This window comes from Limulus polyphemus, unplaced genomic scaffold, assembly GCF_000517525.1.
Source record: "Limulus polyphemus unplaced genomic scaffold, Limulus_polyphemus-2.1.2 Scaffold150, whole genome shotgun sequence".
Lineage (NCBI taxonomy): Eukaryota > Metazoa > Arthropoda > Merostomata > Xiphosura > Limulidae > Limulus > Limulus polyphemus.
In genome coordinates, this window is record NW_013665760.1 from 181,147 (window position 1) to 195,516 (window position 14,370).

General features: G+C 32.9%; 1 protein-coding gene across 7 annotated transcripts in view; it reads right to left on the reverse strand.

The window, feature by feature from the left end:
- The window catches only part of LOC106475810 (dachshund homolog 1-like), a 60,076-nt gene that overhangs the window by 2,059 nt on the left and 43,647 nt on the right, over positions 1-14,370 (reverse strand). For 5 of the 7 annotated variants that reach the window (XM_022380995.1, XM_022381004.1, XM_022380999.1 and 2 more), the window contains 4 exons: positions 11,939-12,100; positions 9,578-9,772; positions 7,701-7,784; positions 4,423-4,563 (listed from right to left, as the gene is read on the reverse strand). In XM_022380995.1, the coding sequence (XP_022236703.1) occupies positions 4,423-4,563; positions 7,701-7,784; positions 9,578-9,772; positions 11,939-12,100 (582 nt within the window). The remainder of the gene's footprint in view (positions 1-4,422; positions 4,564-7,700; positions 7,785-9,577; positions 9,773-11,938; positions 12,101-14,370) is intronic. The other 2 variants (XM_022381014.1, XM_022381012.1) reach the window with 2 other exon arrangements.

The following is a 14,370-nucleotide window of genomic DNA, read 5'->3' on the forward strand; positions in this document are numbered from 1 at the left end:
AACATATGGAGGGTAAAGACAAATGTACGGAAGCTATCACATGGTAAACATATGGAAGGTAAAGACAAATGTATGGAAGCTATCAAATGATAAACATATGGATGATGGAGACAAATGTATGGAAGCTATCACATTGTAAACATATGGAGGGTAAAGACAAATGTACGGAAGCTATCACATGGTAAACATATGGAAGGTAAAGACAAATGTATGGAAGCTATCAAATGATAAACATATGGAAGGTAAAGACAAATGTATGGAAGCTATCAAATGATAAACATATGGAAGGTAAAGACAAATGTATGGAAGCTATCACATGATAAACGTATGGAAGGTAAAGACAAATGTATGGAAGCTATCACATGATAAACGTATGGAAGGTAAAGACAAATGTATGGAAGCTATCACATTGTAAACATATGGAACCTTGAAGCATGATAAGATAAATATTTGTAAGTTGAGAAAATATAGTACACAATAAACGTGGAATTTATGAAAGTAAAATATATATAAGGAATGAAGTATGACAGGATAAATGTAATTAAATTCTGAAACACACGCTATAGGATTAGAATACTGCGTAAAGAGTAAAATTACCTGAAAATAACTAACAGACGGCTACGTCTCTCGCTGATTTCCAAGTAAACACCATAACTATCAACAACATTATATATACCAGAACCCTGCGTGGCCTAATAGTCATTGGTTTGGGCTGCGATATGTGAAGTTGTGTTCACGACTACTGATAATCTTCATCTCTTGTTAAGTGAGAAATTAAACATAGAAATACTAAAAACGTAATGGAATTAAAAACATTAACATAACTCTTCTTTCGTACGGGAACCCGATCATGGCCTAATGGTTGGCGTAGCCTCTTACAAAAAAGTTACACGAATCCTCTCGGAAGTATAATATCAGTAACATAAGGACTAAACAGGTAAAATAAGTTGTATCTATGTCTTCTTATTCTATGATAATGATGCGGCAAACCGCGAGTTCCGGCTTAACTGATGATCAGATGTTTGATACTTAAGCTAATGTTCAGTAATTTACATGATTCACTACATTTTGAAAACACTCTAAAAGTTTTCAGCATGACTAAAACTATTTTGAAATTCAAGTGGAACTAAAATCATCATTGCAAATTCTCAAGTAACTTATTGGGATGCAATTTTTTTTTTATGTTCCACAATCTACGAAAACAATAGATTGTTTCACTTATACACGATCTGGTAAAATAGTTCAGGTTATCATCATCCATAATTTTGGTGATAACGTTTTACTAGCCACGATCCACCAGTATTACCTGCAAAGTGTTTTCTGAAGGGATTTTTAAAATATAGAATGTGTAGAACATCTCCGATCACGAAACATGTAATTCACGTGTCAAGAAATAATTGCAGGAGAGAAGCTATTAACAATTATTGATATTAAAATGTGCTCACATACAATTTTTTTTTCTTTCGAAAATATAATATTACTGGTGTTCTAAAAAGAGATACCTCTCTTATTGGGGTCTGGCGTGGCAGGACCATGAATCTTCTGATTTATGGTTTGCGACTCGTTGCTGCTAAAACGCATTCAGCACTTTGGAACCGTGGTTGATGCTATATATATATATATACAATACATAACAGTCAAAAACAACTATTCAATCAGACAAAATTAGCCGAAAAGTTGGCGGAAGGTGCTGTTAACATACTACCTTCCCTCTAATTTATCATCCAAAATTAAGGACAACTTTACACAGATAGCCCGTATGTAGTTTTGCGCAAAACTCTAAAACAAAGAAACCTTTCACATGAGGAATGATAATAATAATAATAATAACCTGCCCCCCAGTGCAACGCTAGAAACCGAGTTTCGATACCCGAAGTGGGCAATGCACAGATAGCCCATTGTGTAGCTTTGTGCATAACTTAAAACAAACAATAATAAAACTCCTAGACAAGCCACACTAACTTTTAAAGGTCAGTCTTAACAAGAAGGATATACCACATGCTTGGATTTATTTATTTTTTAATCAATGAAAGAACCTAGTTGAATTCCAAGTAACTAACCTGATGGTCAGTAAATAGCTGACGAATTTTGTAAAAGAAACAAAAAAGATTAAACGAATTTTGTAAACGCAAGATGACCATGTACTCATAATTTATTACATAATTGCGTAGTGTTAACAAACTAGCATATTGATCTGAAGATCTAAGGCACGCGCCGCAATGTCGCTGAACAAACTCGACACATTCAGCTATGTATGCGTTATAAGAGTGATAATCAATCTCGTTATTCGTTTAAACATCGAACAAAGCCACTGTGGCTATAGGTGCTGCTGGTTGACGTTGTTCTACCTGGCTATTGATTTGTTTTTGAGTAACTTTTTCTTGAGCTTCAAGGTGAAATTTATTATCAAACCCAATGAATTGCTATGAGATAAAAACCTCCGCTTATGCAGGTTTAACCATAGGTATCTTACAAATGAAAGAGCATTTTGAAGAGCAATATCTTCATTATTCAAGAAATGGCTAGTTGAGATATTTATACAGTTATTTTGATGTAAGATATACATATATATATTAGGGGCAACATTTCAGATTTCAGCAGGGGTCAACATTGAGATTTTTGAGAGAATTTTATGCGATTATTTACTATACTTATTTATACATATAAAAATCAAGTTGATGTAAGATATACATATATATATTAGGGGCAACATTTCAGATTTCAGCAGGGGTCAACATTGAGATTTTTGAGAGAATTTTATGCGATTATTTACTATACTTATTTATACATATAAAAATCAAGTTGGGATCGCGCTTATAAACGATTTTGTGGCTTGTAGGCTCAGGTTGGGAAATCGTTGAATGAAAGCGGTTGCACAAACAACACATTTTAGACACGTGGATTATTTCTAAAATTAAAAAGTGGTATGAAACACGGGGGGAGGAACAACTTTCTCTCTGCTCTCCTCAAATGGAGCCCCTAATATATATATATATTGAATTTCTTTAACAGCTTGAAGGAAATGAATGAACACAATCAACATATTTTATTTTTGTGAGTAATCCGTTTTGTTTATACTTATTTTGAAAATACAATTGACTAAGTTATGTCACTGGTTATAACACGTCAGTATAATATATGTTCGAAAAGAGCTAGAACAAATTTTGGATAAAAGAGACTTGAACATGTCTTTTTTTTTACTTCAAAAATAACTTTATCTCGAAAATGACGAGAGAAAACGTTTATATAAAACAATAATTAATAGACAAAATGCTTTAAGGTGTATTATTTTAACTTGTAAAGATGTAACGTATAACCGATGTCACAAATCTAAACTGAAACAATGAAGGCTTTCTGAGGAAAGTGTGTTTCCGTATTAGAAAGGTCTGCTTGAAAATTTATGTTATTGGTATACGTTGTTTGTAATCATTCATAGAGTGGATTGGCTGAAACTCTGAAACTAATATTAAATTCGGCCAAGTACAATGAATGTAATATTGTCTGTAGTCCAATACTTATTAGTGTACTGTCAAGGATCTTTGATGCGAAGATTTAAAACACACCACAAACCTAATCTTCAAGCATTTCTTTGATACTACTCTGGAAAATCAAAACTATTATTTCATAGAACTTTGCCGAATATCTTTTGAATATTATCTAACAGAGGAGACTAATAAATTTATAGGATGTTCCAGAGGGTGTGAAGGCTAATGTTGCACATTTCAGGTAGTGACATTTTAGATAGTCGTATGCACACACGTAACTATTTTGCCATTTTACGGCTTCTGCATCAAATTTTGTTTCTCAGATTTAATGTGCTTTAAACAAGTTTATTTTAAATGTGTCTTTTTTTTTTACTTATGTGCTAAATTTCTTCTGCAAATCGAATCAACAACATTTTTGTCATATTTTTTGGCCTATTAACTCGGAAATGTATTCATGGTAATTAACACTTCCATATTTATACAAATTTCCTACGTTTATCCTGTGATATTTGTCACACACCTCATTCACTAATTGTACAAGATGTAATTATGTTCCATATTTTATCCTATATTACCTTTTTTGAGCATTGATACCTCTAATATATAATACTTTCCATAGGTTATATATTTATTTATTCCATAAATATCTTTCACTGATTATATAAGATGTAATTATGTTCCATATTTTATCCTATATTACCTTTTTTTGAGTATTGATACCTCTAATATATAATACTTTTAATAGGTTATATATTTATTTATTCCATAAATATCCTTCACTGATTATATACTACGTCCTTCAGTATTTTCATGTGATGCATACATTTTACATTACATAAAAGTAAACATAGTTGAAACTGATTTTTCTGTAGACAACGTGTATTATAATCTTAGTTACTGTACGGTAAATCTATAGTCCACTAACGTTGTGCATTACCATTCAACAAACGCAGAGTTTCCACGGAAGAATTACGAAACGCTTCCTCACAGTGAGTTCTCTTTTGAACTTCCACCTGGAACTGTTCGTGTAACCGTCGTCGAGTTCTACGTTCTTTCTTCAGTCTCTTCTGGTAAATGACTAGGACGAGAAAAAAAGAAGACGACAACTTCGCTGTAGCAATATGGTAATAAATATACACGCGTATCTAGTTTCAAGCACGATAACTCGAAAACATGTCAAAAATGATACTTAACTATTTCGAAACTTTTCTTTTTTACTTTGCTGTTAATCTTTACTAGTATTTTCATTTTACTTTAGTGATAAATATGTCTTTTTTTAAAAAAATATCACATCTATGACGCATGAAGTATTCCATTATATTAAAGGTTAGGTAGATTTCTGATACTATCGTGTTATACGACGAAATTTCTAGTAGTGAAAAGCTACTTTTCCTATAACAACTTTCAAGTATCTCCAATCAACTTCAAGACACTTAACGAGCGGCGAGGTGTGGCAAACATTGTTTAGATAATGCACGTGCTTGTGGATGATAGCTGGAGCTTTCTTACAGTCGAGAACTGTGCCGAGAAGTTCGTGATGCACGTAACTTACAACACCGTAGAGCCGTAACTAACCCACCAAAGTTGGTGTGTCTCGATCATTTATGTAACAGGAACCAATTTTTATCTACGACGTTACTTAGTATTTGTATTTGTATTTTATGACCGATAATTCAGAAATAACGAGGCCTTTCATAAGAGACTTAGTAGTTGGAAAATGATAGTCATTTGTTTTGTTTCTAAATATTCCAATGTCAAAGAGTTAGTTAAAACTTGATCAGTTGTCTTGTATCAAGAAAACGTTGCGACATTTCATGTGCGTGCTACTGTCGCTCATATTTAAATATAAGCATTCAATTGCTTCTAAAAAAAATCCAATAAACATTCATATAAAAACAAATAAGCATAATTTTTAGAAACGAGTGTAAACACCAGGATACGCACTTTGATGTTGCACCGTGTCAAAAACCACCAATTGTTATAATGTTATCTCGCTTGTTTCTACCTTGTTTCTGTAATTTTGGTGCTCCCATTCCTACTTCCTAATTTTTTTATTTAAATATTGTTTACACTTGTCTCATAGCTTTTTGGTACTAAGTCTCGAGAGTGACTGTGTTCTTGGCCTATCCTTCTCGTAGCTTTTCTTGGTGTTAAGTCTTGAGAGTGACTGGACTCTAGGCTTATCCTTCGCGTGGCTTATCTCAGAGCTATTTCTCGACATTTCCTGGCTTTTGCTGATATTGTCGTTATAGTTTTTCTTCCATCTAGTCAGGGTGGCAGCTTTTTCTTTGGTTGGATTAATGACTGACGCTTGTTTTGTATATTCAGCATTGTTGTTTCTTACCTTCTCTCTGTTCTTGCAGTAATAGTCTCTTCGCTGGGAAAAATATTTTTCAAGGTTATAACATAAGATTTCCTCCTTTTCTCTTGTTTTGTTTTCCTTGAAAAGCATATTTTAAAAATCACACTGTTTCAAGTACAACCTGGATGTCAAGAGGTCACACTTAGCTTGAAAACAATGCAAAGGTAAATCATACAACTTAGTCTTGTTTTCAGTCCAGAGCACTCGAGCTAAGCCGTGTCAGACTTATATGTTTGTCCTCACGTAGGAGACTCACGTCTTTAGTCACCGACTGCTATGATAGAATTGCTTTGTCCAGCACAGAACCTTCGAGTGAGATGTATAGAACTGAAAACTTCGCTTTCAAAGGTTAGATCGTAGTTAGAACCTAGATCTAGAGAATTTACTTAGTCCACGTTTTTTTATCTAGCTGATACAACTGCACGCTGATCACATTAGTGACAAAAAAAAAAAAGATGGCAGACAACACTTTATAGGTGTAGAAATGATGGTTTTGATCAACGGTAAGAAGTATGAGTGATGAAAACAACCACTATAGAAGACAGTTAATGACTGGTTTTATTACTGGAACCACTCTAAGTGTTGACTTTAGAGGCTTTAGCTACAATTCATGGCCCGGCATGGTCAGGTGGTTAGGGTGCTTGACTCGCAATCTGAGGGTCGCAGATTCGAATTCCCGTCTCACCAAACATGATCGCCCTTTCAGCCGTGGGGGCGTTATAATGTGACGGTCAATCCCACTATTCGTTGGTAAAAGATTAGCCCAAGAGTTGGCGGTGGTTGGTGATGACTAGCTGCCTTCCCTCTAGTCTTACAATTCTAAATTAGGGACGGCTAGCGCAGATAGCCCTCGTGTAGCTTTGCGCAAAATTAAAAAAACAAACAAATAAACAATCCTTTCTGTCTCCATATAAGCCCATACAGCCTTAATAGTATTCATATTGTCAAGCCATTGTTGCAAGCCTTTCACTCGTTTTTGTTTCCTTTCTAGTTATTATTTCACCATTTCCTCGTGCTTGGAATCATAGTTTTTCCAGAAGGAATGACATGATTGATAATAATCTACTTGTATCTATCAATAGTCAGCATACCATCAGTTTCATCAATATCTCCAATACAAGTGGATGAGATGAGCCCACAGTTATAATGGTCTCTCAACCTGTTTCTATGTAGATGTTACACGTTGATCGTGATACTTTTTACCGTGCAGCAAACTATTGTTTATTGTCGCCATACAATCTGTAAAAAGACCATTGTCCTCCAGCTTTGTTTATCCCATTGTTTGAAATATGATACCCATTTCAGACATTTATTTTGGTTACTTCTCATAAACAGTGGTTTTTCAGCAGCTATGCATTAATAGAGGTAACTTCAGGCTAAAGTGAACCTTACTGTTTCGAAGGTAACATAATTTGATTTCATATTGTAGAGTGGAGAGCAATGCCATAATATTTAAATTTTATACTCATTTATTCACAGTTTCCATACATATTTTTAATGTTGTATAGAGTCATGAAAAACTAACAGGATATTCAACAAATTCAGGGGGAAGGACAAATGCTAGAGACGCTGTTTATATCAGTAAACGTTACGAGTATAGATGAAGATAGAAATATTGAATTTTTGTTGGTTTCAGCTGGTAAATTTCGCTAGTTCAGGTTAGGAACCAAAGAAAGGACAATTTACATTGTTTGTTGATTGATTTTATTTTCGTAGTTTGCAAGTTACTGTAAATTTACAATTTTAGTTATGTGCTGTAAAACTAATGTGTCTTAAGAAGCCGTTTTCTGTTGCTTATAAAGTTCAAAATTGTACACAATTTAGAAATAAAGTTATTAAAACGTTGTACTAACGTCTAATTTTTTGTTCTTCGAGAAGCTGCTTCTCTAGATTGTCCCGAAGTTCCTTTTCTCTAACAATCTCCATTTTCAATTCAGCTTTAAAAATAAAATACACATTAGGATCTCAAGTTTTGTTTTAACACAACTTATCAAAACATTAGGCTTACACAAAATGTAATACAATAATAAATTGAGATTCAAAAGAACTAAATACATTAAAAAGTTTTAAAACAATCTGTAAACATGTCAATGTAGAACAAGACTCAAATATGTTATAAAAATAGGATTTTTAAAATATAACTCAGCTTCAGACATCATAAAACAATACGGCTTAAGTTATTGCTTTAAATATTGTTTTGTTTCAGTCAAGGTATAAATTAATTTAAGATTTACTTGTTAGAGAAGAAAATAGTAAACAGATGTAAGATGTGTACCGCTCTATATCTATTCTGAGTCAAAATACATAATTAATAGGTATTTTGAAAAGTCACATATCGCATGTTGAGTCGCACTGACAGTCAGAAAAGAAAATCATCAACTCGGTGTTGTTCTTGGAGTTCTTTAAATAACTTCCCAAGGTATGAGGGTTAGTAGCATTTTATAAGAAGAAATTACGTATAATATTCAGGGGTTTGTTATCACAGATGCGAGCTGTGACACCATATCGACACGCTCACATCTGTATAGTTGATTCACATTAAATTCCCGACCTTGCGACAGTGCAATGTCACAGCACCATCTGAGGAAGGGTATTCGTTCAACGGTACAACAAAGTCGAAGTCCAACAAATTCACAGATGTGGGAAACGTTACCAGCAATGAAAAATTAGTACACCGAATGACGACGTAAACTACGTAAATATCATTCCACCAAATGTACGACTGTTGCAACCATTCTAAAAGTTTACAAATTTATTGTTCCGGGTCCTCTATCCGCCTACCCAGAAAGTACTTGCTAATACGTTGCACACCTCTCAAAATAATTTATAAGGAGCTTGTTCGTGTAAGAAGCACAAACTACGATTGAACAAGCTTTCCTCCGATACATTGTCGAGAAAAAACGAATAGCTGCAGAAAACTTTATGGAAAATACCTTGCACAAAAGAGATGGAAATTTGTTACAACATCGGAAAAGACCTGAGAATTTTTGAACGATTGCAATAAAAAACTGACGATTTGACTATTTGGCCTCCTAGTTCATAGTACTTTATTTACTTTTTGTCGATTGACATTAACTGAAATTCCCGAGGTTGCGATCACCCCACCCCCACGTAGCTGGAAAGCCAATCGGTACGCATGATTAACCCATATTTATGGTTCTAGGTAATTTCACTCCCTATGTCAAAAAAAAAAGAACATTAAAAGTGACATATATTAAAAAAAATCTATATTAAAAATGACATTTATTAAAGATTACTAAAAGTGATATGCAGGTTATGAGCTACTGCTCTTAAAAAGTCAATCTTGTTATCTGGATTATTTCTAGCAAGAAGAACGTCCAGCCATTTGTTCATATCTTTATACTTCTTTTTGTAGTTATTGTCACCCCGACCAAACTGAACGTTCTTCAATTGTGCCAAGCATTCTTCTTTCGTTAGAGTTGAAATTAATTTCTAAAGATTGGAACGGACTAGGCCTCACCGATAAGTGACACCACTTTCATGTCACTGATGGTGCCATCTTCTGTAAGTTTAAAATTTTAAAATTAAAACGCTTTCTTAAACTAGATTTTAAAACTACTTTAATTATATTTTCAATTTTAAACTACTTAAATCAAATATTAATTTATATTAAATTTATTACTATTACTACAATGTGTCACTTTTAATGTCCATATTTCTTTTTTGACATGGGGAGTGAAATTACCGGTCACCCATACTTACAACTTACCTTTTTCAAGGTTCACTTGTCTATCTTGGTGCCTAGCGTTGTCTGCCGCAACCTTTAAAAGTCCTTGAATATTTCTTAGCAAAGTTTCTATAGAAGACTCGCCTGGTCCCGAAGGAAAACCACTGGCTACTGGAATAATAAAGTCATATTGAGAAAAGTGGTCTCTACTGCTGACATCGGGACTATCAATGTAATCTGAAAAACGAATAAAATCAAATTTACTAAACACATGTGCTCCGAAACCCTCCCTCCCTCTCTCAAAAATAACACTGTGAGGTTTACTGAAAATACTGTCAATACAATAAGTATATATTGTATAATGGTACTATCCATATTAAGGAAGTGGTCGATAACATACACAAATACATGTAGGTAGAGAAAGTAGACAATACGTCAAAGGTAGTTGATACTACACAGAATATTAACCCTTGACTACATGAGTGGGGTTTATCTGACGCCAAGCGATTTTATTTTTATAATAACTTATTTTATAATGATATTGATATGTTTTATCTCATGCTAGAGGAAACTTTGAATACAATAATTGAATTTTTATGCAAATTAATTTTTTTCTGTAAAAACACACTTGGACATCAGAGCAACCTCACCAAAAATCACTCTAGTAGTTAAGAACTAAATTAGCAGATATAATAGGTAACACGTGAAGCAGGTGTAATAGATAACACGTTAAATAACTGGGTATTACATTCCACACTAAGTGAGTGAAGATGGTAAATAATACATTAACTACGTGTTAACTGTGTTGTCAGATTACACAGTAAGAAAGTGCAACTGGTATTACGTCAAGCATAGGTGGTAGGAAATAAGTTCATTTAGTAAACATCATATTGTTGTGTCAGCGAGGTCACGTGACTAGTATACCGCCACGTTCTTCTCGACTCTTCGTGAATTGTTGGGAGACTACTAGATTGGGGGCAGCTGGTATATATAAGATGGTCACAACGTGATGGAACAATGTATGTGTAATTGAACTGAGTGTTGTTGAAGTCGAGCGCGTGGGACGTTCGTGGTGAATTATAGCATTTGTTATAGCGCGACTGTTGAAATTAAATGTATCGGAAAGTTGTATTCAGAAACAATAAACCAGTTTTATTTAAGAAAGGACTTGTGTCGCTAAAGTTTCGTCGGAACAAATTTACGGAAAATTAATTAACGAACGGAGACGTAACAATATAAACTATGGAATACATTGAACATAGTAGACGACACATAATGGAATCAGTAGATAACATATTAAGAAAGCGGAATCGGTATTTAAGACGCATTAATTATAGAAAGGCAGAAAACAGTAAGAAAGCTGAATTTATAAATAGTGCATAAATAAAAGAAATGATTAAGTATACGCTGAATTAATAGATATTATTAGCGTTATTGAGTAAGTGAACAAGGAAAATTATTGTAAGCAGGGATGATAAAGTATTCAGTAAAAATCAGGATGTATAAAAACAAGGGAAGCATTAAACTCAGCGAAAAAAAAAGAGGAACTGAAAAAGAACAACTCACTGTATAAACAGAGACTATAGTAAGTTAAAGAAGAAGAACTAACAGATAACGCATTAAATAAGTAGATATGGTATAGTTTATTGAGTGAAATAAAGATGATATAAATGACATCAAGGTAAGGATGGTAGATGATATATTAATTAAATAAATATAGTTAGCATATAACATATTATCCAAGTAGAAATGCTAATTACCTAACTTAAAAAAAATATGAATGGTAGTAAAATGCAACATATATAATTAGATATTAATTTTTTAAAAATATGAATGGTAGAAAAATACAACATATATAATTAGAGATTAATTTAAAAAAGGTATGAATGGTAGAAAAATACAACATATATAATTACAGATTAATTTATAAAAGTTATGATTGGTAGAAAAATACAACATATATAATTAGATATTAATTTTAAAAAATATGACTGGAAAAATATAGCATATATAATTAGAGATTAATTTAAAAAATTATGAATGGTAAAAAAATACAACATATACAATTAGAGATTAATTTAACAATAATTATGAATGGTAGAAAAATACAACATATATAATTAGAAATTAATTTAAAAAAGGTATGAATGGTAGAAAAATACAACATATATAATTAGAGATTAATTTATAAAAGTTATGATTGGTAGAAAAATACAACATATATAATTAGATATTAATTTAAAAAATTATGACTGGAAAAATATAACATATATAATTAGAGATTAATTTCAAAAATTATGAATGGTAAAAAAATACAACATATATAATTAGAGATTAATTTAACAATAATTATGAATGGTAGAAAAATACAACACATATAATTAGAGATTACTTATATCAAACCTTCATTTTTTTGAAACTCGTAATCATCGTCACTGTAAATATCATCGTCGTCTTTGTAGTCGTCACTGTACTTCAAGTCGTTCTTCCTGCCTGTGTTTTCTTCTTCTAGCCCGCTGGTCTGGGAAAGATTGAGTCCGGAAAGATGAGCGTTACCAGTAGCTCCTTTAAAGAATAGAAACCTTTAAGTCATATCCGCAACAAAATACGTAGATCTTAATAAAATGTTGATGTAACATTGCCTCTGCTGCTGGCGACGAAGCAAAGGCAAATGGAAGGAATGAAAATACAAGGACTGTTTAAACACATTCGATTCTGTATTTTATCAGATTTAGCCAACATTTTTATTTTATTGTTACCCGATAAATAATTTAAAAGGGATAATGTCTACAAAGTATATAGTTCATTGTGTTATTTAGACCCAGAATACTTTATATTAACTACCTACAGTGTTATCTTTGAAATAAACGAATATTAAAGTAAATATAAAAAGATTTATAAAAGGTAGGAACAACAAAGATGTTGTGTTTGGTATAGGAGAATGTGCTGCTTTCGTTTCGCCATCTTTGATCTATAATCTATAGGATGTGGGCCGAGTGTGGCCTACTAGTTGACGTGCTCGGTCTGTAAATCGGAGTATTTACGGTTCCTGTCCCGTTGCTACAAAAACGAGCTTCACACTTAGAGGCCGTGAGTGAAGTTAAAATGTTGGCGACGAGTGCTGTTTATTAGCAGCTTTTCGTTTAGCCTATTAGTTCAAAATTAAGGACGGCTATGGGCACATAGCCTTTCTCAAACTACTCAATAAATTCAGCTGAAGCTTTAAGTTACAGTTAGCTGTTCAACGTGTAACGAAACTGGCAGAGGTGATGTCGTGTTTAACTGGTGACAAACAAAGGAATGAACAAAGTACATTTTACTATATTTTGAATTGTCTAGAGATACAACATTATTCAATTAAAATTAAGTAAGACAGAAATGTTAAAGTTGTGAGAAGTTGCACTAAACATACACACAAATGTTTCTAACAGACTTAAATAAAAATTGTTTCACCGAGTGTTTCACAAATAAGCAGTTTTTGTGAAATAATTTAGAAAAACTTATATCTTTGCTACCCAATGGTTCAGCGATAACCCTGCGGGCTTACAACGCTAAAAATCGGGTTTCGATATTTGTGGGGAAGGGGGGGGGGGAGAACACAGGTAGCTCATTATGTAGCTTTGCGCTTAACAACAACCAAATCAGCTTATATTATAGATATCGATAACAATGTTATTTTTCTCAGACTTTAAGAATGTAACAAGGTCCTAGTAACCAAAGTTACAGACGGAACCTATAGTACCACAGGTACACATTTACCAGTGAAATTTACTACTCATAATTATGACTCCCTTTGTGGGAATATAGTAGATGAAGGTTATTAATAATATCCTTATTAACTTTTGAACCAAGTACGCCTAATTAGTGTACCGGATGAATAGCTCATGAGTAAAATTGCTAATAAAAAGTAGCTAATAACGGTACATATGTGGTTCTACGTGTGGCTATGCTAACAATACCTCTATAAATGTGTTACATCACACCTTCCACTTTCTCACAGAAACACGTTTTATTACTCTACTTTTTAAGTTTACCGTTTTGGCTTTGCCCATTATAAGCATAAAAACGTGATTTTAGTTACAGTAAAATCTAATAACTTTTCTACGGGTTGGCAAATTTTAACTTCTTTCTTTTGTGTTATGAAGAAATTATCCACTTTGCTGTTTAAATCCCAACTCTCCACATTTATTTAATGAATTTCACTCTTAACTCCACACGGAGTCAAACTGTGAAACTACAGAGCGCTTCCTTCGGCGGGACGCGACATTTTATTCAAGGTTTAAATGTGTGATTCTTTAAAGAATTTAGTATATTAACTGTAAATGTTTTAAGTTTATGATGCGATTATATGAAATAATCATTTAGTCGTTGCCCTATAGTTTCTTATGTGATTTAATATAATCTCTCGGAGAACCACATGAACAGATATTCTAGATTTATTTTAATATAATCACATAGTTTCGTTTATTACAATTTTTCAATAAACCATTTAAGCACAGTGACTACATTTTATTTCAAACAATTTAATACAATCTCTCGGCAAAATTATGTGATTATATTAAAATAAATCTAATAATCACATAATTTTGTTTAATACAATCTCTCGGAGAACCACATGGACAGTGATTCTTTAAAATAAATCTAGAATCACTGTTCAATTAGGGACGGCAAGCGCAGGTATCCCTCGAGTAGCTATGCGCGACATTCAACAAACAACAATGAGTTCAATGAACCCTTTATACATACACGTCCATGTGGAATTACTGTAGAATTATTTTACATGATATTTATGACATTCTTCTTTGGGAATAAAGAATTAAATCTAATTACCGGAT